This window comes from Magnolia sinica, chromosome 12, assembly GCF_029962835.1.
Source record: "Magnolia sinica isolate HGM2019 chromosome 12, MsV1, whole genome shotgun sequence".
NCBI lineage: Eukaryota > Viridiplantae > Streptophyta > Magnoliopsida > Magnoliales > Magnoliaceae > Magnolia > Magnolia sinica.
This window is the reverse complement of record NC_080584.1, coordinates 11,649,566-11,675,744: the sequence shown is the minus strand read 5'-3', so window position 1 is coordinate 11,675,744 and position 26,179 is coordinate 11,649,566. Positions and strand designations below refer to the sequence as shown.

General features: G+C 39.5%; 2 protein-coding genes and 1 long non-coding RNA gene across 13 annotated transcripts in view; all 3 read right to left on the bottom strand.

Annotated features, from left to right (window-relative positions):
- The window catches only part of LOC131220920 (probable LRR receptor-like serine/threonine-protein kinase At1g56140), a 29,245-nt gene extending 26,407 nt beyond the window's left edge, over positions 1 to 2,838 (bottom strand). The window contains exons 1-2 of the mRNA XM_058215862.1: positions 2,773 to 2,838; positions 2,623 to 2,688 (exon numbers count right to left, since the gene is read on the bottom strand). Coding sequence (XP_058071845.1) covers positions 2,623 to 2,688; positions 2,773 to 2,792 — 86 coding nt within the window. The 5' untranslated portion in view covers positions 2,793 to 2,838. The remainder of the gene's footprint in view (positions 1 to 2,622; positions 2,689 to 2,772) is intronic.
- A 1,923-nt stretch (positions 2,839 to 4,761) lies between these two features.
- Positions 4,762 to 6,277, bottom strand: LOC131220926 (uncharacterized). Its single transcript, XR_009158888.1, has 3 exons — positions 6,206 to 6,277; positions 5,200 to 5,268; positions 4,762 to 4,832 (listed from the first exon to the last, which is right to left on the bottom strand). It is a non-coding gene; the product is annotated as an uncharacterized LOC131220926 (long non-coding RNA).
- A 466-nt stretch (positions 6,278 to 6,743) lies between these two features.
- Positions 6,744 to 25,877, bottom strand: LOC131220921 (probable LRR receptor-like serine/threonine-protein kinase At1g56130). Of its 11 annotated transcripts, XM_058215864.1 has the most exons (13): positions 25,051 to 25,711; positions 24,608 to 25,003; positions 19,846 to 20,023; positions 19,526 to 19,603; positions 18,383 to 18,454; positions 16,480 to 16,551; positions 15,290 to 15,361; positions 14,374 to 14,445; positions 14,010 to 14,075; positions 11,454 to 11,525; positions 11,000 to 11,071; positions 9,104 to 9,175; positions 7,271 to 7,964 (listed from the first exon to the last, which is right to left on the bottom strand). In XM_058215864.1, exons 2-13 carry the CDS (start codon positions 24,750 to 24,752, stop codon positions 7,889 to 7,891), a joined length of 1,047 nt encoding a protein of 348 aa, XP_058071847.1. In that variant the 5' UTR covers positions 24,753 to 25,003; positions 25,051 to 25,711; the 3' UTR covers positions 7,271 to 7,888. The 11 variants fall into 11 exon arrangements, with proteins under 11 accessions (XP_058071857.1, XP_058071850.1, XP_058071853.1 ...); XM_058215863.1 differs by having other exon boundaries at positions 24,608 to 25,711; XM_058215867.1 differs by lacking the exons at positions 7,271 to 7,964; positions 9,104 to 9,175 and adding an exon at positions 6,756 to 7,200 and having other exon boundaries at positions 24,608 to 25,706.
- Positions 25,878 to 26,179: the final 302 nt, after the last annotated feature.

Below are 26,179 nucleotides of genomic sequence, written 5' to 3'. Positions count from 1 at the left end.
GCCTTGATGATGAATGGGCTGTATCCAAGGCGGGCCCGGATGATGGCTAGTCCACATCCAATGTTTAACATGATAGATGGTCCACATCCAATGTCTAACACGATGGATTGTCCACATACAAGGTGGGCCTCGCATGATGGATAGCTCGCACCGAAAGTAAGCCTCGCATGGTGGATGATCCACATTGTAGGTAGCTCCACTTGATGTATGGTTCACATTGAAGATAGGACCAAAGGTGGGCCCAACATAATGAATGGTTTACATCAAAGGTTGGCCTCACATGATAGACAACAGTTATTAAAAGTAGACCAAACAAACTTGAGAGATAAGTATTCATGTGATGTTGTTACTTTCTCGCTGATAAATATGTTGTTTATTAAACATACTTATTTGTTAAAGAAAAAGTAAAAACCAAGATAAGCTAGTAGAGGTATAAGTAGCTTATGTAAGGTAACTTACCATCCAAGGGAAATGGTAACCCGGTTTCAAGAAAATAAAAAGAGAAAAATCTTTCAAATGTACGAAATGTAGATTTTCCTTGAAAATTGATTTCATTTCAAGGTTTTCCATATCCCCATACACCCTCTAAGTTTCACGTGGTCATTTCCACTTCATTAGGCTATTTTTGCTAGTACACCCAAGCTGATACTGGTTGAGTATGCCAACGAGATCACTTATTGAGTTGGGAAAATTAATAGTTTCTGATTGACCAGGAAATGAAACCTCTTCAACTTGTGGAAGTGATTCTTCCCACCGCTTTCCCAAGGTACTTTAAAAGTACTTATGGATAGTATTGCACAATTCAAATCAACAGTCCATTCAAGTGCGGTCTACAAGCTTTGATATTGTTAAGGTAATGCATGGATGCATAAGTGGGTTGGCTTGTGAACATTCGGTTGATATAGGTGAGGTCCAACTAGCATAGGAGCTTACAATCAATTAATATTGATATAAATGCAGGGGGAGAAAGAAAATGGGTCCCAGCTTGGGTGGACCCACCATGGTATTTATTTGCAATCCACCCCCGACCGACACGTGTGTCACTCCATATTAGGCCCGTGATAAGGGAAAAAAAAAAATCAGCATCATTTGTGATTGAGGTGGACCACACAATTGGAAACAGTGCATGTGTCAAAGCTCACCCTCCAAACTATTTCCCTTGGTACAACCCACATGAATTGTAATAAACCTTTGGGCCCAAGACTATATTTTAGTGTGGCATCCAACAGTGAGAGTGGATTCAATATAACAATCACCGTGGGGTCTATAAAATATAATGCTAGACCTCTCTCCCAACTGTTTTCATTGTTGTGTCACACTTAAATCACAAATCAATATGAATTTTTGTATAAAAGCGTGAAATGAGATTACACATCTAATGGTCGGTGTGGATCTTTCATGCACATCACGCTGGACCATGTCAAAATCAAGTGACAGCTTGCGTGAAACTAGCTGGAAAAAATGAAAAGGCCTGAGGTACAACTGGTTTGAGTATTGGTTAAGGTGCAACTAGAGATAACTTCTAAGTTTTCATGTAATAGATTGAACATATCATTGTCATCACCTTATGGAAACCTTAATAACATCAAGCTATTGAGTCTACCACACCTGTGTTTCACCATGTACCAATATATGGACATTGTTTTATATGATGTGTAGATAGGCTGAAAATTACACTACGAGAACCTTGTGGTGGGGCCAACTTTCTGTAAGGGCTGGATGTTACATGCAGGTAATTTGGAAGTTATCATATAGGTGCACATAGCATGTCGTCCTGCAGGTGGACCAAAAATCTACTCTTTGGCGGGTTCCACCGTGATGTCTATATGAGATCCATACCAACCATTAGATTTATAATCCCATTTTAGGCCTAAATCCAAAAAATCTCATAGACCTATGGCTCAAGTGGGCGACAACAAAGGATATGGTTGGGAGAGAGACTTCCACCCTAGATTTTTATACAGGGTGCACCGTAATTATTATATGAAATCCAGTCCAACCATTTGATGACATACTAAAACAAAGTCTTGGCCTAAAATTCAGCCTCATTAGTAATTTAGATGGGCTGCGCAAAGGGAAATGGTTTGTAGATTGACCTTTGACCTTTGACCTTTACACAATTTTTAATTGTTTATTCCATCTCAATCCTAAATGAGGCTGAGTTTTTAGGTCCCGGGCCTAACCTGGAGTAACACACATGGTGATCATGGTGGATTGCACATAAACACCACCGGCGGGTCTAACCAAGCCATGGACTCTTTTCTCTCTCTCTCTCTCTCTCTCTCTCTCTCTCTCTCTCTCTCTCTCTCTCTCTCTCTCTCTCTCTCTCTCTCTCTCTCTCTCTCTCTCTATATATATATATATATATATATATTCTCATTTCACACCACACCGGTAAAAACTCTTTTCATAAAATTTCAGTGATGGTCATTTCCGAAACACAACATTTACCCCAAATTTCACCTCCGTTCTAGATAGTACCAGAGCTAGGGTTTTCCCTAACCCTAGTTTTATTCTTCCATTCCTTCTCTTCTTTACTTGGTATATTGGAATTCAACTCAATACTGTATCCAAACATGCCTAAGGCTATAAGTTCCGTACAAATGAGTCAGATGAACATACACATTAAGAAGTGTATCTTTTTTTTGGGATGGCAGTGTACCGAATAAGCTGTTGTTTCCAAGAAACCTGAAAGTTGCGATGATGAAATACATACATCAAAGAGAATTATGTAAAGAACATTTGATCGAGGAAAGGTTGTTTGATTCTTACAGGTAAACAAGAGAAATCATATTGAAGAGAGAATCTGGAATTGGGCCACTTAAATTGTTGAAGCTTAAATCCCTACAAAAGTAAACAATTTAATATGGTAGAAGAAAACAAAAGTGAGATGGAATTACTAAGAAGGCGAGTCAAAGATCAACTACATGTGACAGTTCCTTCTTATGGCCTGCTAGATGAACGGTCCGGATTATGTGGCGAGGCATAACACGTCAGCCCAAGTGTGAGAAGCAACAAATGTCCAATAGTGCTAGCAAAATTCATATCTATGCCACGGTTCCAAAACCGGAAAAGTTGACTCAAATGGTAAAGTCCATTGGGCAACTTGAGTTGAAGCCTTGCCGAAAAAGTTGAAAGTAAAAACTCAATAATTAATAATCATTTTAAAAAAATGTATTATAAAATTCATAAACTAACGAAAATAAGGAAACTTATTTGAGTTTTATAATCAGTAAATGAGTTCCACATTGATTTAAGTTAACTCATAACCCAATCCAGTTGAGTTGACACAATGAGTTTTTTTAATGTTAAATTCACCTATTTTTGACACCCCTAGTCTGTTTTTGATACCAAGATGTGTGCTGAAGTTGATCATGAAAGTTGGCCCCACCACACAGGATCTCCTGGTCTACATGATATGGAACCTTTTTAAAAGTCGAAGATTTACTATGCACGTGCAGTGGTCCATTTAACCACTGCGGGAGCAGAGAGGTCTTTTCTCCCCTCTAATTTTATGGTCAATATGGCTTTGGATTACGATTAATGATTTGGATTATATAAGGGATGGGCCGGATGGACAAAATCTACGATATATTATTTCTTAATTTCTATTAAAACTATAGAATACCATTTACGGATGATCTCATCCCTATTTAAAAGGAAGGGCTAAGGACTTAAGTTGGTGGATTTTTGGGGATTTCTAGCTCCCGCTGAAGAGGTTGGATGGCTTCCCCTGAAGTGCTTAAGTTGTGCTTGTGATTGTTCATCGTGGTGCAGGGCACGACTTGCTATGGGTTGATGTAGGGCTACGGCTTAAACGGTCGTGATTACATTATCGGGAAGGATAGATGTTCAACCTCCAGATCTAGGGAAGAGGATAGGGCAGCTCCAGGGAAGGGAAGGATCTTCGCCCTGGCGAACAGGAAGAAGGAAGCTGAGAGGGATGTTGAGTCAATGTCCACAACAGTTCCGAATCTGCCTGCAATCAGTTCGATAATGGTTCTGCTCCAGGCATGGAGGGGGATTCCTTGGATTCGAATCCAAATACCTCTGTTAGTTGACACAGCCGATGAAACCCATGGGGATACTGTGCAGAGACCCATAGCTTGATGGAGTTTAGAGTCTCGTTCAAACGTGATTGCCTCTGCCCTGGTGTGGAAGGAGATGAGAAATGATTGGTCTGATACTCTGGCTACTTCAGCCCCTGATGCGCTGAATGGAGAGGCTCGCAAAGAGTCTACGAGGGTGGATACTGAGAGGGTCGGGTAGGCTGCGATGCCTATCAGAGCATGGGCCATGTCTCTCCTCCTAGAGTTGGGGATCCAGGGTGGGACGCAGATGGGAGGGGTTTCCAGGATGGGTTGTTGTGGAGGTGGCTTGGGTAGTTGGTTGATGGTTAGGTTGTGTGCAGGTTCAGAGATGGGTAGAAGGGGGTTCAGGTTTGGGGATGAAGTAGAAGGTGGCGATATGGGGTTCGGATTGTGTAGCTTTCTGAATCTGCTGTTCTGATGTCAATTTTGAAGAGTTTTGCTTTAAAAATCAAATGATATTCGCCTGGATACAAAAGAGCTACTTCCTTCCTACACAACATAGGAGACCCCATTTCGTGATTTTTGGAAATTCTACTTGGGGTGTGTTTGGTTTCACCAAATATCATGAAATTTCACAATGTTTAGTGCAGCCAAACACACCCTTAGCGCACAAATTCCAATATCAGAAATTAGTAATATGAAGGAAGACTATTGAAGATTAAAACTCACAAATATTCCATTGAGGTCAATTTAGAAAAACTCGATGGTATGGGACCCTCGAAAGCATTGCCTCGCATACTCCTGCATCAACATTTTCAGCGTTACAAATACTCTTTAAAGAAGTATACCATAGCATATTAAGAAAATGAGATCTGCAAAGTGCACTCGCTATGCTACTCACATAGTAGATCCCACTTGCAGGTAACAGAAGGCTAGTTGTCCACATTTAATGCACACATGTGGCCCACTAGATGACCGATCATTGAACGTGGTGGAAATTCCTATCCACATTTAGAACAGAATGTGGCACCATACCTACTGTTGAGTGTGGATAGAATTCCTGTCCACCACCAATGGATGGTGGGAGACTTTGTTATGCAATCCCATGCGTACCAAATGAGAAAGATAGGAGTTATTATCAGTGTAGAACTCGTGAGTACTAGCTTACAAATCAGTGAGAGCCCAACTCCCAGTGAAATCAGGTATCTTTCCTGTGAAGTTGTTATCAGATGCCCACCTGAAATCCAATCATATTTTCCATCCAAACGCAGATATTAATAAGTTAAGGGATCAGAAATGATAGACATGGCATACAAGTAACCAAAATTGTGTTAGACTATCAGAATCTTCAGCAGAAAATTCAGGAGCATCTGCACCAATTCTTCACTCCATTCATTCTGTTACTAATTCAAAATAATCCAGCTATTGGCATAACTTTCTCCTACAAACGTGTAATTGTTTGTATTTGTTTGTTTCTTTATTTTGCTCATATGTGTTTCCTAATTATACATTTGACAGTTCTCAGTTGTATAGCTATAAATATAATGGAAAACTGCACGGCTCAAGTGTGTTAGCCAAACCAAAGATATCCTCTGTATTCATCTTTCTATTGAATTGTTAGTATTTTACATGGTATCAGAGCGGAAGGTCTTATGTTCGAATCTCGAGAGCAGCAAATATGCCTCGCTAATATATTATTCTCCCACGGGGGGTCAGGAAAATCAGGTCCGGCTCAGAGACTGAGAAATTAAGCCCGGCCTATTTATGATGTGAGTGTCCCTCCACCTTCGTTAATATGTTCCCGTGTGGAGTTCCCACCTCTGACGTCGCACGTGCAGGGGGTGTTGAAGTGATAAAGCCCCTTGATATACATTGATACACCACACTCTGACAGCTTAAGCTTTTGGAGTAAATGGTTGTTTGACAAATTGAACCATCCGAAATCATGAGGCCCACAGTAGATGGGTCATAACCCAAAAATCAGATCAATCGAATGATCCTGAGCTCTGGATAATAGGCATTACTCTGTTGAATTCAGACAATTGTGAATTTTTCCATTTTAATGACCATTGGATTGCACACCATAAGTTGTACTAGTGTTAGTTCAAGAGAAATCTAAGGTGGGGCCTACGATTTTGATGGTTTCCATGCGGCTTATAATCACGAGCTCTTACAAGGTATTCACGTTTCTCAAGCGGGCAAATGTTGAAGGAACCTGGCCACTTAGCCCGCAGCCATCAATGTATCCGTGAAAATCAAGCATAGATAATGAATCCAGTTGTACAATTTCTTAATGCTATTAATTATCAGTTAAGAGGAATGCTCGCACCATTTCAATGGACCGAAAGTAGCTGACCATTGAGTTACATTTTTCAAATCGCCAAAGCAGTTAAAATGGCTGAAAGGGTACTTTGAACAGCCATGTAAATGTAAACAAAGCGTCCAGGGATGGGAATTTTACTCATTCCAACAACCACTGAAGCCTAACATTTTGCTGCTACCATACCACCGTAAAACAGTTTTGTTCAGCTGCATCAATGCTTCCTAACTCCATTTTTTATTATTTTTCTTTTAAAAAAAAATTCATGAGGAAAGTTTAAAAATAAAGAGTCCAACTGGTTACAGTCCCACTTAGCAAATAAATTCCAATATTTGATGTGTGTGTGACATCCATCCTTGTCCTATAAGTTGGCCTAATTATTGGGATTACGTTTTGTGAAGATCACCACATCCTCTCATCGAGCGAACCACACTTGTATTTTATTACTTATCAATTGTAAATATTTTTGTTATGGTGTGGTCCACTTAATGAGTGGATGGGTTTGAATTTTGTACAAGGCTATTCTCATGGTGGAGCCAACCTATAAGAAGGTTGTATGTAATTCACTGGGTGGACAGTAACTTATGATTCAGCTGGTCCGACTTAAAAGTTTCTCAGAAAGAAAACTTAGAGAAAAGAAAGGCAAAAAAATATTTGCATATTAATCTCTATAAATTGGGTGGCAAATTTGAAATTTCAAATGCACCATATGATATTTCTGAAGAAGAAGAACTAAATATAATAAGAATAAATAATAATAATAATAAGAGAAGTTACAGTTTTTCCAGACTTGTCAAATTCCCCAGCTCAGGTGGGAGTGAATCAGAGAAGTTGTTTGAGCTTATATCCCTGAAAAAAAAATAAAATTCCCACCGACTTCAGATGAGATTTGTATCATTACCACGTGATTGCATATAGACGGATGAGATTTGTATTCTTCATTTGTCGTGCCCTTGAGATCAGTTGTGACAATCCAAATGCTGATCAGATAATCCTAACCATCCAACTGGAGGCCACCAATGGACGGTTAGATAAAAACTGGTCAGTTTTCCAAGTTCAACGGTTGTAAAATTACCTCTCACCGACTTCAGATGTAATGCTTTATAAGATACAACTAGTTGCACCAGATACAAACCACTGTAAGAGTTAACTGCCACATTGGAAGTGGTGATGACTCTTTTGCATACCACATGGTACTCACGTGGAGCTATCCAGACCATCCAAATTGTAAGAAAACTGTGGATGGAGTATATAACTAAAATTCAGCTGATAAAGTACTCCTAGTCATCCAAGTGATGGCCATCGGATGAAAGGGTAAAAGCAAATTAACGAGTGCTCCACATTCAAATGGAAAAGTCAGATGGATCCTATTAAACTCTTGATTTAATTTTCTTTTTCCCTTGTGTACGTGCTTCATCCATGAATGTTTCAGAAATTTGGATGGTCTGGATTCTCCTACAACCATGCCACGTGGACAGTTAACGAGTGATAAGTAATAGCAACAGCAGATGTTTTGTTGTGGGAGAAGTTTCGATACTTACAGGTAACGCAAGTTCATTAAATTGCCGATAGAAGCTGGCAAGGGACCCGTTATGTAATTTTGTGACAAATACCTGCAACAGATACAGAAACACTTGGTGAGGTGTGAGTGAAGGTAGGACTTAAAGAGGCCTATGGTTAACAAGTTTATCCTGAGTTTGCATGTAATAGACTGAACCCGATGTAGGGTGAGACCTGGCCCCATCAGTGCAAAATCTCGTCCGTTGACAGCCCTAGCCTGAGCCGACACAATGAATTTTGACCCCTACCTGCCCAATTACTAACTGGGCCCAATCTTGTAAACACATGCTGAGTCCAGACTCACTTGCACTCTGGCTGTGGATAGACGAATCATATGAGTTAAATGCGACTAGTCCAAGTTAATTTGGAATCAGTCCGACCCATGCATCCAGTTCAACACCATGAGTCACCCCTGACTGGTGTGAGTCAGGCTGAATCACTACTGACTCAGGTGAGTCGTGGCTCAACTCGAGAGTAGACAAGTTGGCATGCTGGTCCGGCTCAACTAAAGTGTTTACATGTGGCATTCATCGAGGCTTTGAAGAGCCATTTAAATGTAAACAAAGCATCCAGAAAGGGAATTTTACACATTCCGACAACCACTTAAGGCTAACATCTTGCTGCTACCATACCACCGTAAAACAGTTTTGTTCAGCTATATCGTGTCCTTCTAGCTCTTGTTTTATGAGGAAAGGTTAAAAATAAAGAGTCTAATTAGTTACAATCCACTTAGCAAATAAATTCCAATATTTGACTTGTGTGACATCCATCCTTGTCCTATAAGTTGGACTAATTATTCGTATTACGTTTGCAAAACATCACCACATCCTCTCATCGAGTGGACCACACTTTGTATTTTATTACTTATCAACTGTAAATACTGTTGTTATGGTGTGGGTCCACTTAATGAGTGGATGGGTTTGAATTTTGTACCAGGTTAGTCTGGTGGTGGAGCCAACCTATAAGAATGTTGGATATGATTCATTGGGTGGACAGTAACTTATGATTCAACTGGTTCCACTTACAAGTTTCTCATAAAGAAAGGAAATAAATAAATAAATAAAAATTTGCATATTAATCGCTACAATTTGAGTGGCAAATTTGAAAATCCGAATGCAATATATGAGATTTCCCGTGAAGAATAATTAAATATAATAATAATAATAATAATAATATTAACAAGAGAAGTTACAGTTCTTCCAGACTCGTCAAATTCCCCAGCTCAGGTGGGAGTGAATCAGAGAAGTTGTTTGAGCTTATATCCCTGAAAAAAATAATAATAATAATTAATTAATTAATCATTTCAGAACCAAAAGCATCCTGTTTTGGCCTGAAATCACTACAATAACCTTCATCAATTTTCTATCACTGGAGATCTGAACACGCACATGGAAGTATGCTAACTTGTGGTGCAGCCAAACCTTTCCTGCAACATGTTGTTTGTGCAGAACATCCGTTCCATGCTAATGTCAGGTCCTATGATGAAGAGGGGAAGATTAGGTATGGCCCGGCCCCACCCAAGATGACGAGGTCCTTACCATGGGGCCCACATTGATGTATGCATGTATGATCTACATCCATGCATCCATCCATTTGCCAGCTCGTTTTATGGCATGAGCCTAAAAATGAAGCAGATCCAATTCTGAGGTGCACCATACTATAGGAAATGGTGGTGATTGACCGTTAATGGGCCACATAAGTTTTGGATCAAGCAGGTTTATGTGACTTTATCAACAGGTTGGATGGAAAATAAACACTACGGAGACAGCATAGTGGCCCAAGGAAGTTCTCAATGGTAGGGCCTTCAGTCACCACATTTTCCTAAAGTATGGTCCGCTTGAGATTTGGATCCCATGACCGGAGATGATCCGGTAATCCCGTGAAACAGATGGATGGTGTGGATGTAGTTTACACACATCAAGCTGGGCTCTATGGTAAGGGCGGCACCGTCTTGGGTGAGGCCGGGGCCACACCTAATCCACCCCATGATGATGATCATCTAGATCAAACAATCAGATGGATCCGGCTCAAAAATCATGTAGATTTACTCCTCCAGTGGACCAGTGTACAAAACAAACTTCCAGCGAAAGCAACTTCTATCCAGCCATCCATTTGTTGTGTGTCCGCCCCAACCGGAAAAGGCCTGATCAGCAGATGGAAAGCTCTGATCCTATACGTATGCCATTGTGGGACATATGTTTGCATGTGGACGGATGAGATTTGTATTCTTCATTTGTTGTGCCATCGAGATCAGTTGTGACAGTCCAAATGCTGATCAGATAATCCTAACCATCCAACAGGAGGCCACCAACAGACGGTTAGAAAAAAACTGCTCAGTTTTCCAAGTTCAACGGTTGGAAAATTACCTCTCACCGACTTCAGAGGTCTATAATTAAGACAGTCTGCAGATGGTTGACCAGTTCCTAGCCACCGATTGGAGGCATTGGTTGTACTTTTATTTATAACCGGCTATTCCCATCCTCAAAAGTCCTTGAAATCGTTGGTTATGATCATACAGATTTCTATGGTCTGTTTTGGGCAAGGCACATTTCATGCCAGGGCCAACAGATCAACCATAGGATAAATCATGTATGAAATTGTAAAGCTTTATAAGATACAACTGATTGCACCGGATATAAACCACTGTAGCAGTTAACCGCCCCTTTGAAAGTGGTGATGACTCCTTAGGATAACATGTCGTACTCATGTGGAGCTATCCAGACCATTCAAAATGTGGGAAAACTATGGATGGAGTATATATCTAAAATCCGGATGATAAAGTAATCCTAGCCATCCAAGTGATGGTCATTGGGTGAACGATTAAAATTAAATTAACGAGTGTTCCAAATTCAAAGGGAAAAGTCAGATGGATCTTATCAAACACTTGGTGTAATTTTTTCCCCTTGTGTATGCTGCATCCATGAATGTTTCAGATATTTGGATGGTCTGGATCGCCCTACGACCATGCCATGTGGACGGTTAACAAGTGATAAGTAATAGCAACAGCAGATACTGTGGGAGTGCGGAGGTGTGTGTGCGTGTGTTACCAAAAAAAAAAGGATACTGTGGGAGAAATTTCAATACTCACAGGAAGCTCAAGTTCTTTAAATTGCCGATAGATGCTGGCAAGGGACCCGTCATGTTATTTTCTGAGACATCCCTGCAATATATACAGAAAACGGTTGGGTCAACACTGTTACAGTTAAGTGGCACTCGTGTGCAGCTATCCAGGCCATACAAATTGTGAGGAAACTGTGGATGGAGCATATATTTAAAATCCAGCTGATAAAGTAATCCTAACCATCCAATTGACGGTCACCGGATGAACGGTTAAAAGTAAATTAACAAGTGTTCCAAATTTAAAGGAAAAGTCAGATGACTCATATCAAGCTCTTGGTATAATTTCTTTTTCCTTGGGTATGCTGCTTCAACGAATGTTTCAGAGATTTGGATGGTCTGGATTACCCTACAACCATGCCATGTGGACTGTTAACGAATGATAAATAACAGCAACACGCTGTGGTAAAATTTTAGATACTTACAAGGAGAGCATGCTGGTTATGTTGCCGATGAATGCTGGTAAGGGACCCGTTATGGAATTATTTGACACATCCCTGCAATATATATAGAAAACACTAGGTGACGTGTGACACGTGTACAAGATAAAGCCGCTCATCAGGTGGGGGCCCACCACATGAGTTGATCCATTGGATTTCTGAGCCAGGTAACAAAATGTGGCCCAATTGAGTGAACCTAGGACTCAGTAGGACTATGGTTAATAAGTTTAGCCTGGGTTTGCATGTAATAGACTCAAGGGTCAGGCCTGGCCCAAACATTGAAAATCCGGGCTGACCTGGCCAGATATTAAGAGCAATAAGCTTGACCCCTACCCAGCCCATTTACTAATCAGGCCCAATCTTTCAAATACATGCTGAGTCCCAACCCACTTGCACTCTGGCCATGGATAGATGAATCAGATGAGTTAAATACGGCTTGTCTGAGTTATTTGGACTCAGTCCAACCCATCCAGTTCGACAACATGAGTCACTCCGGACTGAGGTGAGTCAGGCTGATTCACTTCCAAGTTCCAACCCAGGTGAGTTACGAATCAACTCAAAATCAGATGAGTTGGAATGGTAGTCCAGCCCAGTATTTCATACCATTTTTCACATATTCCACATGGGTATCCGAATTTCATACCATTTTTCACATATTCCACATGGGTATCCGAACCCATGACTTAGTGTTGAAACCTACGGGTCCATCACTGATTCGACTCAACTCGATTTATATATATATATATATATATATATATATATATATATATATATATATATATATATATATAATATATATATATATATATATATATGTATGTGTGTGTGTGTGTGTGTGTGTGTGGGAAAAGGTTCTATGTGGTCGAGCTCATGGGAATTTCCCATGAGGTCGAGTTGTGTGGACCCCACCATGATGCGTGTTGACCATCTACCCCATCAGTCAAATGCACCATTCCATGGTGAGCCTGGGGATTAAAAATCAAGTCAATCCGTGACTTTTGTGGGCCACACCAAATACAAAAGTTGAGAGTAGTTACCTTCCATTAAAACATTCATAATCATTTGTTGGGCCCAGCGAGATGTGGTTCATAAATCCAACCCATCTATTATGTGTGTCCCACTTGGAAGAGGGATCAAACCAAGTTTACGATGCATCAAAATTTCAAGTGGGCCCCACCAAGTGCTTTTATATGTTTTAGGCATGCCTTCACATGATTTTAGATGGTATGGCCCACCTGAGTTCTATATATGACTGATTTTTAGGATATCACATAATTTGAAGGGGACCCATCAAATGCATGGTGTTGATGGTCGACACGCATCACGGTGGGGCCCACACAGCTCAACCTCATGGGAAGTTCGCATGAGCCGCGCATGGAACCTTTATATATATTATTTGAAAATGTACTTGAATCTAAATCTATTCTTTGATTTTATTTTTTTATAATTATTTGAAAATATAAAAATCTCAAATTTCAAAATTGAGATATTCCAGATTTTGAATATTTGATTTGAGGGTTGGGTTGGGTTGGGTTGGGTCGGGTCGGGTCGGGTCAGGCTGGGCTTCAAAAAGTTTGTCAAACAAGACGAGATCTAATGGTAAACTTGAGGGTGAGCTCAAATTCGAAGAGAGGGCGGATGAGTCAAGCCAAGCTTGGCCCACCTCAACTCAATCGGTTCAATGTACAACCCTAGCTAGGAATAAGGAATATCTACACTCAGGTACTTAGAATGTGTACATGTGGCATGCATTAACTCAAAGTAAACCGTCCAAAACATTTGACTCACTTTATTCCATGGTATGTCAAGTAAAAAGAGGTCTGCCAAGTGCACCTGCCAAGCTGCTCATATATATGATAGGTCCCACTTGTAGCTAAAAAAATGACCAGTTATCCACGCTAACAGGAAGCGGATTGCATACTGAGTAACTGAGTAGGCTACTGAGTAAACTCTACGGGGCTACCATGTGATTTATGTATTTCATCCACTTTGTTCATCCATTTTATCAGATAATTTTAGGGCTTGAGCCCAAAAATGATGTATATCAAAAGCTTAATTGGACCACTCCACCAGAAAATGTTTGAATTGAACATACACCGCTGAAAAATTCCTGAGGGCCACAGAAGTTTTTGATGAAAATGATATGTGTGTTTTCCCTTCATTGATGTCCGTGTGATCTTATGAATAGGTTGGATGACAAATAAACATCACTGGAGGCCCTAAGAAGGTTTCAACAGTGGAGATCATTACTCTACTGTTTCTTCTAGTGTGGTCCACTTGAGCTTTGGATATGCTTCAATTTTGGGGTTCGCCCTTAAAATGAGCTGAAGATATGGATGAACAGCATGGATAAACCACAAATCCACGGTAGGCCCAATGGAGTTTACTTAGTATGATTAATCGAACCAAGTAACTCAGTATGCAATCCGATTTCCATTCGATGTACATGTGTGGCCCACTGGATGGCCAAGTTTTGAACACAGCGGGAATCCTACTTTGAACGTGGATAGAATTCAAGTCCAACTCGTAAGTATAACTTACAAATCCGTAAGAGTCCAATTCCCAATGAAATTAGGTATCTTTGTCAACTGGCTACCAGATGCCCACCTGAAATCCAATCAGATTTTCCACCATAAATATTAATAAATTAAGGGATCAAAAATGATAAACATACCGTATAAGTAACTAAAATTGAACTGTCCGAAATTATGGGGCCCACAGTAAATTAGTCATAACCCCAAAATCTGATGGATCCAACAATCCTAAGCTCTGGATAATGGGCATTAGTGATATGTTGAATTCAGACAATTACTATTTATTTTTATTTTTATTTTTCTATTTTAATGCTTATTAAGAGCAATCTAAGTTGAGGCCTATGACGCTTGGTATAATCATAAACTCTTACAAGATCTTCATGTTTCTCAAGTTAGCAAATGTTGAAGGAATCTCGCCGCCTATCCCACTTCTACTCATGTATCTGTAAAAAAACAGGCATAGATCATCAATCCAATTGTAGATATTTCTTGTGTGATTAACAGCTAGAGGAATGCTCGAACCATCTCAAAAGAAGTTTAGTCTGACATATACATACATCGTAATTTGTGTAACACTTGCTTATACAAAACCAAATAAAAATGAAGATTATTTTATTATTATTATTATTATTTACAAAAACTAGAGACCACCTTATGGTCCAACTGGCTGGACTTGAAATCTTCTCAAAAAGAAAATGAAAAAGTAAAATAAAACCTACTGCATATTAATCATTATAAATTGGGTGGAAAATTAAAAATTACAAGCACATCATATGACAATTTTGAACAAGAATAATTAAAAATTAAAATAATAATAATAATAATAATAATAATAATAATTAGAACTGATGGCTGTTGCAGGCCTGTCAAATTCCTACACTTCGTGTCGGATAAAACTAAAGTAAATATTGTCCCTTATATCCCTAAAAATAAATAAATAATTAAATTTTGATATTTATCAATGACTAAAACTTGTTGCTATGATCTAGCCCACCTAATGAGATGGGACTTGTTTTCGTACAAGGCTATCCTCTTGGTGGAGCCAACCTATTGGAAAGGTCAGATGTCGTATATGAACATAATAGGTTGGAAATAAGTCATTGGCCAGACAATAACTAATGATCCAACTGGTTGGATTAGAAACTTAAAATGAAAAAGAAGAAAATAAGATTATCGCGTAATAATTACTATCAAGTTGGGTGGAGAATTTGAAATTCTAAAAACATCATATGGCATTTCTAAAAAAGAATAATTAAATACAATTAGAAAAACAAAGTCAAAACTTACAGTTCTTGCAGACTTGACAAATTCCCCAGCTCAGGTGGGAGCAAACCGTTGAAGCCATTGTACCTTATATCCCTGAAAATAAATAAATTATTATTTTTTGTCATTTATCAGCGGCTACAAATTGTTTTTATGGTCTGGCACATCTAATGAGTGGATGGAAATTATTTTAGTACAAGGCTGTCCTTAGGGTGCAACCAACCGATTAGAATGGTTGGATGTCACACTGACATGATAGGTAGGAACTTAACTCACTAGGTGGACAGTAACTTATAGTCCAATTGATTGGACTCGAAAACTTCTCAGAAAGGAAAAGAAGAAAATAAAAATGCCTCATATTAGTTACAACTAAGTTGGTTGGCAAATTCAAAATTCTAAACATATCATCGACATTTCCGGAGAAGAATAATTAAATACAATTAAATAGAAACAACATAATTACAGTTGTTGCAGCCTTGACATATTCCCCAGCTCAAGTGGGAGCAAACCTTTGAAGCCAGCTCTCCATATATTCTGGTAAAAAATTAATTAATTAATTATATTTTGTTATTTTTCAATTGTTAAAATTTATTGTTACAGTATGGCCCACCTAGTGAGTGGATGATAATGATTTTCATGCAAGGCAATCCTCACCTATTAGGAGGATTGGATGTCATTAGGACATGATAGTAACTTATGGACCAACTAGGTGAACTTGAAACCTACTTGAAAAGAAAAGGAAAAAAAAAAATTACTGTATAATAACCACTACTAAGTTGGTTGGCAAATTCAAAATTCCAAAAACATCATATGGCATTTCTAAAGAAAAATAATTAAATAGAACTAACACAAAAAAAGGACCAAAACTAACTGTTGTTGGTAACCTTTGAACATATTGTAGCTTTAATATTTTTGAAAATAAATAACTAATTAGATTTTGTTATTACCAATGCTAAAAATTGTTTTTGGTCTAGCCCACTTAATGAATCGATGGGAATGATTTTCGTACAAGGCTATCCTCCAGCTAATCTCTTAGTAAGTTTGGATGGAAATAATTCCAACTGGTAGGACTTAAACCTTCTCAAAAAGAAAAAGAAGAAAATAAAAATGATGCATGTTAATAACTATGAAGTTGGTTGGAAAATTAAAAATTCCAAACATATCCATGGCACTTCCAAAGAAGAATAAATAAATAGATAAATAACAGAACTTACAAGTGCTCCAGACTTGGCAAAGTCCCTATCTCAGGTGGGAGCGAACCATTGAAGTTATTGCTGCTTATATCCCTGTAAATGAATAATTAATTATGTTTTGTTATTTATCAATGGCTAAAAATTGTGGTTATTTATCAAGTTGGAACAAACCAGAGTAGTTATTTGGCTTATAGCCCTAAAAGTTAATAATTATTTATTTAATCCTAAGAATAATTGGAAACCCTGCAATAGCCTTACGTCATTTTTCTATCATCTAAGAAGTGAAGGTGCAGCTGGAAATAAGCTTACTTGTGGTGCAGTTTCCTGTCAACATGCCACTTGTGTAGAAAATCCGTACCATGCCAATGTTAGGTCCCATGATGACGACCATGTAGCTTCAAAAGTCATGCCTGGATGTTGAGTTAGACCTTCGGTTATCTACTTATTCCAACGGTGCGACCCAGCTAGTGAAAGAGTTGGCTGATTTTCGTGCTAGCTAGGTGTGTCTACAGGTGGGGCCTACAAGTTTGAATGGTTTGGATTCCCCACAGAAGTGGCATCTTTGCAGGAAAGATGTGGCTTCTCGACAAGATGTGTCCCACTACCCGAATGATTCAGACCGTTCATGTTGAAGTTTCCACAGTGGTATCTCCGGTTCGGATGAATGGTCATGAACTTCGGCACAGATTTCACAGACTATAATATAATCATGTGAACTACTGAATGGTTGTGAAAGGATGACCAGCCTCATCCATTCCAGATATGCCCAACCATGGTTTTGATCATCCACACATGTACAGAGCCTTGTCCAGCTCTACACAACAGCATCTTTGAATAAGGCACATGTGCTCAGATCTGAGCTTTCCATAAGGTGGGCCTCACTGATTAGATCTTCTAGATCAAAGTAGGCCATGGTGTACAAAACAAACTTATAGCTAAAGCATTTTTATTTTTTTTCCAGCCATCCATTTGTTGCGTAACTGCCCCAACGGCGAAAAGGCCTGGTTGTTAGACTTGAAGATCTACACAACGTCATCAGCGGACTAAATGCCCCAATATTACGCGTATGCCACTGTGGGACATGCTATTGCATATAGACGGATGAGATTTTTATTGTTCATTTGACGTCCCATAGAGATCACTTGTGATATACCAAATGATGCTGATCAGATAATCCTAACCATCCAACTGGAGGCTACAACTTGACGGTTAAAAAGAAACTGGTCCGATTTCCATATTCAATGGTTGGAAAATTAGATATGATTTTCCCCTCAAGTGAGTTTTGATGTATGAGCCATCAAGAAGGGGTCCATGATTAGGACGGTCTGCAGATGATTTATATATAAAAGATATTTCATTGGGTGCATCCTAGCCACCAATTGAAGGCAGTGGTGGACTTTTATTTATAACTGTCAATTACCATCCTCGAAAGTCTTTGAAAGCGGTGGCTAGGATCATCCTGACTGGTGCAGTACTTTTTGGTGTGCCAAATTCCCTGCCAGGCCCAACAGATCAACCATTGGACTTATCACCGAAGGTGTAAATCTTTATAAGATACAACTAGTTGCACCATATACAAATTACTGTAATAGTTAGCCACCATTAGGAAAGTGGTGGTGACTTCTCCACTTACTATGTGGCACTCCAGACCATCGAAATTGTGGGAAAACTTTGAATGGGAGCATATATCTAAAATAGAGCTGATCAAGTTATTCTAACAGTGCAATTGATGCTTTATCAGATGAACGGTTACAAGTAAATTAACGTGAGTTCCAAATTTGAAGGGAAAAATCAGACGGCTCCGGACCATCCAAAAATCAGATGATCCATGAATGTTTCAGAGGTTTGGGTGAAATTAATTAGTGATCCAGATTGCCTAACAGCAACAGCAGATATTTTGCTGGGAGAGAAATTCGATACTTACAGGTGGCGCAGGTGCCTAAATTTACCGATAAATGATGGCAAGAAGCCCTCCATGCCCATTTCTGATAGAGTCCTGCGATACGTAGAAAACACTCGGTGACACATGACACGTGTACAATACCAAAACCATTTCGTAGATTCCACAAATTAAACTAACAAAGCTTTACCTCTAAATTAATGGGCCACACATGTGCGTTGAATGTTTACCATCGGTCAATTTCCCTGGCCATCCGATTCTTTTTTACATGTGTAAACCACTCTATGATTAGATCCATTGAATTCCCGGGCCAGTAACATAGTAGGCCTGAGCTTAGGACTAAGGAGGGCGATGATTAAAAAATTTAGCCTGGGTTTGCATGTAAATAGGCTGAGCCCACTATCAGGCGTGACCGGAACAGTTTGGAATCCGGGCCTAAGCCAACCCAAGATCCGCCGGTGAGCATCCCTGGCTCATCCTTTTCAGATATTAAGACCAATGAGCTTAACCCTACCCAGTCCAATAACTAACCGGGTCAATCTTTTAAATGAATCAGAAGAGACAAATGCGTCTCGTCTAAGTTGATTTGGACTCGGTCTGACCCATCCAGCTCCACACCATGAGTCACCTCTCACTGGTGCGAGTCAGGTAAATTCACTCCATACTTGGGTGAGTCACGACTCGACTCGAGACCAGATGGCACAGTAGGTAGTCGGGTCCGATACTTTCTCTGCGACATTGTGATCACCCATACTCAGCCACGTAGAGTGTGTACACGTGTCATGTATTAACTCAAAGAAAACGGCCAAAAATAAAGACCCAGTGAAGATAATTTCTTCTTTAAAGTTGGATTGATTGAATGATCATAACCTTTGATTAATGAATACTTTTCCTTAGAATTCAGACCATTGAATGACGCTCATTTCAGCTCTGCATCAAATATCCACCAAGCGGCCACTCAAGAAGCTTAAAATGCCTAAGTTTTGATCCAAAATCCATTTAAACTGGGTCCTAATATTTGGACGGTTAATCTTAGTTACTCATACTCCAGTTTTACAAAATCTTAATGCCTGAGTTTAAACTACAGCATTCTGCCAGAGCATCAAACCGTTTCTCAAGCAAGTACCCAAGTAATAACAACGGAAAAAAAGGAAGGAGGATCCGTACAAATTTGTAAGGTATGTCAGGTTCAGGAGCTCTTCCGGAATTACCCGCCGTCTCTCTGTCGGGTAGTCTTGCACACTCCTGAAAGTAAGAAGTGCAAATATAAGTATGGGCCAAAGGAATACCTGAACTGGTAGTCCGATAAGCCTTTAAGCACATGTAGCATATATCCTCAATGATCCAAGCCATTCATCTGGTGGTTCCCTCTATGGATGAGCCATCAAATTGATCAGGAAATCCTAAACAGGCAAGACCCACCAGATGGTCCACTTGATTAATCATATTTTCGTACCAAGTTGGCATATCTGAGAGTGTGCACGTACATTACGGTTATGTGGCAGGTGCCTCCACCGTTGGATTGGCAATCACATTTGATCCCAGGGTTGCTGACTCTAATTGATAGATCAACGGCAGTCCCACTACATGGGTCTCCACTTATGTTCCAGTCATCAGAAGTATCAGAAAGACCCCAATATTGGAAAATGGCATTAAGAGCCCTCTCTGTCCACACACAGGGAAAAAAAAACAAAAAACAAAAATTATTATAATAAGCCCATGGGGGCCATCAAACGGCTGTTGAGTCGGAGAAAATTTGGGAAAGGAGTTGAAACAACCATATGTTCCAACTGTAGGGCTCACCTGTGATGTGCATGTAGAACAGAGAATGTGTATCTGGTGCAACTCCACGTGGGCACTACACGTCCCAGGAATCATCCACAACAAAAACTCAGCTGGGATATGGGAGGGGGAATGCACAATCACCCCTAAAACCTACCTTTTCATTTGTTGTAGCCCATCTAAATTTAAGAATAGGTTGGTATCTGTATTATCCCTTCATCTTAGTAGGATTCACATGATGACCAGGTTGGATGACATACAAACAACATCCTCCACCCCACATTCCATTTGGCACGCATCCCCATCGTCCCCCATTATTCCCTTTGTTGTGGCCCACCTGAGTCATGGATCAGGCTGAATTTTGTGACTAAGCCTACAGTTGGGGGCTGCATATAATGGATTGGTTGGACAGCACTCCCACATAATAGTGAGTCCCATAATTTGGAACTTATGGTAACTAACGTTCCACAGCATGATATCATTACCGGAACACAATTAAATGATAATCAGGTTGATATGTTCCAATGCGGTGTTTTTTTGTCCAATCAATGGCGGGACGTGCATGTAGAACAGAGAATGTGTATCTGGTGCAACTCCTCGTGGGCACTACACGTCCCAGGAATCATCCACAACAAAAACTCAGCTGGGATATGGGAGGGGGAATGCACAATCACCCCTAAAACCTACAGAATCATGCATTATCCCTGCAGAAACTCTATGGATCCCACTGCATTTTATCCACTCCATACATCCAATTTATCAGATAATTTTAGATCATTATCCCTAAAATTAAAAATATCCAAATCTCAAGTGGCCCACGGCACTGGAAATAGTGTGAATTTAACGTTTACCGTTGAAAAGTTCTTGAGGGTCACATAAATTTTATATCAAGCTGATATTTCACCTTATCCATGTCTTTGTGATCTTATGAACAGATTGGATGACAAATAAACATTACTGGAAGCCTTAGAAAGGTTTCAACGGCGGAAATCAATAGTTCTACTGTTCCTGTGGTATGGTCCACTTGAGTTTTGGATATGCTCTAATTTTGGGTTCAAACCCTAAAATGATTTGAAAAAAATAGATGTATGGCATGGATAAACCACATGCATTCACAGTGGACCTAATAGAGTTTACTCAGTACGGTAACAGCATACTGAATAACTCAGTACGTCAATCCGATTTCTATCCCTGATGCTATTTGTGGTGTGGTCCAGTTGAGCTTTTTATATGATTAGCCTCATTCTCTAAAATGATCTCAAAATATAGATGAACGGTGTGGATATAATAAATACATCATTTTGGGGGCTATATAACTTTGATCTCCTTTGAGCCGTTCGTCCAACTCGGAGCTCGAGGACCGTCTGTGGCCGTCTTCACACGACACCAAGTACACCAGCCATTACGCTTCCTATTTTCCCCGCTGGTACGGTTGCTGATGAGAAAGGGTAGCGGATTGCGTATCGAGTAACTACTTCGAAAACTCAGTGGGTCCATGTCTGTGTGATCTTATGAACAGGCAGGATGACAAATAACCATTACTGTGCGCCCGATCAAGGTTTCAACGGTACAAATTATTATTCCCCGTGTTACCTGTGGTGTGGTCCACTTGAGGTTTGGATATGTTTCAATTTTAACCTCAACCCCTAAAATGATATGGAAAATAACTGATGGACAGCGTGGATAAACTACATACCTTCATGGTGGGCTCAACTGAGTTTACTCAGTACGATAAGATCTTACCGAGTAACTCAGTCCGCAGTCCGATTTCATGATAAAGACCCCATAGTACCTCCTGCTCATCAGCCCGTGCATGATTCTATAAATGCTGAGCCATGGTTCAATGATCAAGACCGTCCATCAAGTATCATGAACAGTGGATGGGAGATGTCCTACAAATCTCTAAGATTGTAAATCCAATTCCATGGATGGCTTGGATAGCATGCCCATGTGCCACTTTGGCTCATGTGGTTGTGAGTACTTGAGATTCCTCGCACATGCGCGTGGACCATGGATCCTCTCGTCCATTTCTTAAAACATCGATATCAGCTCACGTAGGTGGGCCACAGTCCAATTGAACAGCTCCATTGCACCATGTCAGCATCATAGAGGCGGAAGGTATGCAGTCCACAGCTTTATTTTGGACTTGGGTAGGCCACACGATTTGTTTGATTAAGATAATGGAAAGAAAATTTGAGTCACGCTCAGCCACGTGATAATTGACCATTTTTATTTTTTGGTATCTCATTCACCGTACATAGTGTCCATATTTTCCCATCTGGACCATTCAATTCTTGGGTCCCACTTCGATTTAAAATTGGTCGAAATTAGAGCTGATCTAACCAACTTTATCATCTTGTTTTTCTAGATGAATTTGGACCGTTGATGTTTTATTTCCACTCATCCATTTGATTTCCACCAATTGGATCATTGGGACAATTCAAGTAATTATTGCAATCCAATCCTATAATGCATCCAAACGCAGCCTAAGCATCTCTCCCCGAAACATGGATGTGATCACTTGCGATTTCGTGGACACCCAAATATGCCTAAGACGATACTTTTATCTTCCGGTATACGTTTGTACATACCATATGGACTGAATTGGATATGCAAATCCGATCGCCTCACCATGATATATGTGTTTTATCCACACCGTCCATCTATTTTTCCACGTCATTTTATGATGTTAGCGAAAAAATGAGATAGATCCAAATCTTTAATAGACTATATACCACAATAAAATAGTGGTAATTGGATGCTCACCATAAAAAAACTCCCGGGGCTCACTATTACATTTATTTAGCATCTGTTGACTAGGTCACACAGACCTAGAGAAGGGCAAACACAAATATCAACTTGATTAGGCCCTTCTATGCCCAAGAAAGTTTTCAATGGATTGTTTTTTATCATGTGGCCAACGTGAATCTTAGATCTGCTTCATTTTTTAGCCTCATGTCATAACATGATCTATAAAAATGGATGGATGGAGTGGATTTCTCACAAACACCACGGTGAAGTCCACTTAAATTTGGGCACAAAATTCCAGTTGACGCCTTTGGTCGGATTGGGCATCTGATTTTAGTAGAAGCGGATTTTGTGGTGTGCTAGATACCACCTCGGTGATGTGTTGGCCTCACTAAGTTATGGGGTCACAAGGAGCTGCCCACCTGAGAAGTTGCAAGGAGCGAATATTTTGTGGACCACACCACAAGAGTTTTATATCAAGATCCAACAAATGAAGTAGATACAAATCTTATGTGGACCACGTCACAGGAAAAAGTGGTGATTGAATACCCACCATTAAAAACATCTTGGGAAGTAATGTTTATTTTCCATCCAACCTGTTAGTAAGGTCACAAAGACCGGGACAAAGGGACCACACAAATATCAGCTTGATCCAAAACTTTCATGGCCCATGAGAAGTTTTTAATGGTTAATCACCACCATTTCATGTGGTTTAGTCCACCTAAGATTTGGATTACTTCATTTTTGGGATCATGTCATAAAATGAGTTATCAAAATGGATGAACAATGTGAATAAATAAAATAAATTATGGTGGGCCCACAGTTAGAGAATTAGCAAATGTATCAAATTAACATATTTCAGACATTTGTTAACAAACAGATTGTTTCGAATTCAATACTTAATTTGTAGACTTTAGTTCTCTTTTGGATAGTTACCACATAGGTTTTCAGACTTTAAATTCAGATTTCAGACTTTAGATTTAACCCAAAAAAAAATAATAATAATAAATAAATAAAAAAAGCCTTCAACATTATTTTGGTATTAAAAAAATATATATATGAAAAAGAAATGTTAGATTCCACCGCTATGCATGTGGTGTATAGAAGATACAAAACATCTATCTGGTGGCCCACAGCATCGATGGGCCTCAGCCCAAGAAATCGCACCACCCACTTGATCTACAAACAAATGGTCACAGGCAAAAAATGATGAAAAATGATAGGCAACTGGGTAAAAGTGCAATCCCCAGATACAGTTGTCCAATTGAGACAACTTTTGGTCCATGGCTCATATATAGTACAAACCAGAAGATGGATGGTCGTGATTGCATTTTGCTCCATCTGACGCCTTGACGCTAGGGAAAAAAATAATAATTCAATTTCAATTTGATTGCCTTCATGTCATCTAAGCCATATTCCAATTAATTGGAGTTGACTACCTGATGTATCCTGTTCAGCACAGGATTCATAAGAAATGCCAGCAGCCAACCTAAGAGAAGCCTGGTCCTTTTTCTAGGTTTGAGACCAGCAGCAAGAGCCAAGGCTCCCAGTGGCTGAGTTCTCAGATAATTCACATTTCTACTTCATTAAAGGAAAATATATCAAAACAAAGTGACACTTGGTTTCAATCAAATGATTCAAAACAACAGAAAATAGAATTCGTGTTAAAATGAAACTCTAAATTTTCATGATAGAGATTGAAATTCTAAGGATGCATACCTTCATCTGGGTCTGTTGTTGCATTAGCTGCATCTTTAGCTTTGCATCTCTCCACCAAACACAAGAGGTGTATGCACCAAAAGCAAAAGGCAAGCAGTGTATGAGATGGAGATTTTGGCACGGACCTTTTCATCATTCCAGGCATAGGTGTACTGTAGCTATAGAACTTAAAATCCCAGAATCCTTTAATATATAGATGTGTTTTTACTTTTATTACAAGAGTCACCTCCTACAATATCTTTTTTTTAACCCTTGTTATTTCTGTGTTAGAACAATTCCACGTGCTCACCCGTTTATTTAGTAGCTGATGGTATTATCCTTTTCTTACTTGACCTATTGAACTCTTACTTCAGTCGTTTATTTAGTAGCTGTTAGTAGCATCTTTTCTTACTTGACCTCATGAATTATTTAGTAGCTGTTATTAGCATCTTTTCTTACTTGACCTTATGAACTCTACTCTAATTACTCTTCCGTAACTCCATTAATTTGGCCATCTTACTAGCTGTTGGCTTCCAATTGACTAAAGAATGTCCACTGGACCACGAAATGACTAAGACAGAGCAAGAAGGGAGACTTCCTGTAATAAAGACATTTCCTACCTTTTTTTTCTCGTGATCTCATCTGATTAAATGGAGAAGAACTTCATGCTGCAGTGGGACATGGGCACTGAGAAACTGTACCTATTGCATGAGAGTAACTCAACTTAAACTGTCAAGATCTAGGTCATCACTTTATATGAATTGTAAGCTGTGCCCATGAACCAGAGGTTGAGACTTTTAAAAAAAAATTTTAAAAAAATGAAGAAGAAGAAAAAGAAAGAAATACCCAACGGCCTGGATTCAGCAACAAATGCCCATAAACCAGAGGTTAATACCATTAAAACAATATGATAGCTGGGATGATGACCTATCTTGGACAGTATCACTTGATTTAATGTACACCAGGTGTACAGTTTCTGAGTGCCTGCTTATCAATCATCATAGTCGGCTGGAGTATCGTACGCCACCTAATCAAATGGAAACTCGATCATGTGTAAATAAATGGACATTAAAAGAAATTGAACGACAATTCACCTTCAAAACGCATGCGTTGCCTGCTGGATGAGCATATTGGCTAGATTTTACCACGGGCTGAGTTGAGCAGTGGATAGATTCTCTCACACGTGTTTCTCCATGACACATGTGAGCAGCAAGTAGCGTGGCATCTTTGTTGCGCGTGTAGATGATTGCCGTGAAGATTGCTAATGGACGGTTGAAGAAATGAAAATATTGGGCCGCACATATTTCAATAGCCTCAGAAAGGGGTGCTCATAAGGTATGTCCACCGGACCCAGATTGCATATTGACACTCTCGGTAGTTACTCACTACTGTATGGTGCTGTGAGCCCACCATGATGTATGTGTTTTATACATACCATCCATCCATTTTTCCGGTTCATTTTAGGGCCTGAACCCAAAACTGAAACAGATCTAAATCTCATGTGGACCGCACACAAAAAATGGCGATTGAATGCCACCATTAAAAACTTATTAACGGCTGCAAAAGTTTTGGATTAAGCTTATATTTATGTTT

Coding starts and splice junctions, on each gene's coding strand:
- LOC131220921 (XM_058215863.1), bottom strand. CDS start 24,752: ATGCCTGGAATGATGAAAAGGTCCGTGCCAAAATCTCCATCTCATACA. Junction 16,552..18,382: donor TTTAGGCACCTGCGCCACCT/GTAAGTATCGAA, acceptor ATTCATTTACAG/GGATATAAGCAGCAATAACT. Junction 9,176..10,999: donor TTAAAGAACTTGAGCTTCCT/GTGAGTATTGAA, acceptor TATTTTTTTCAG/GGATATAAGCTCAAACAACT.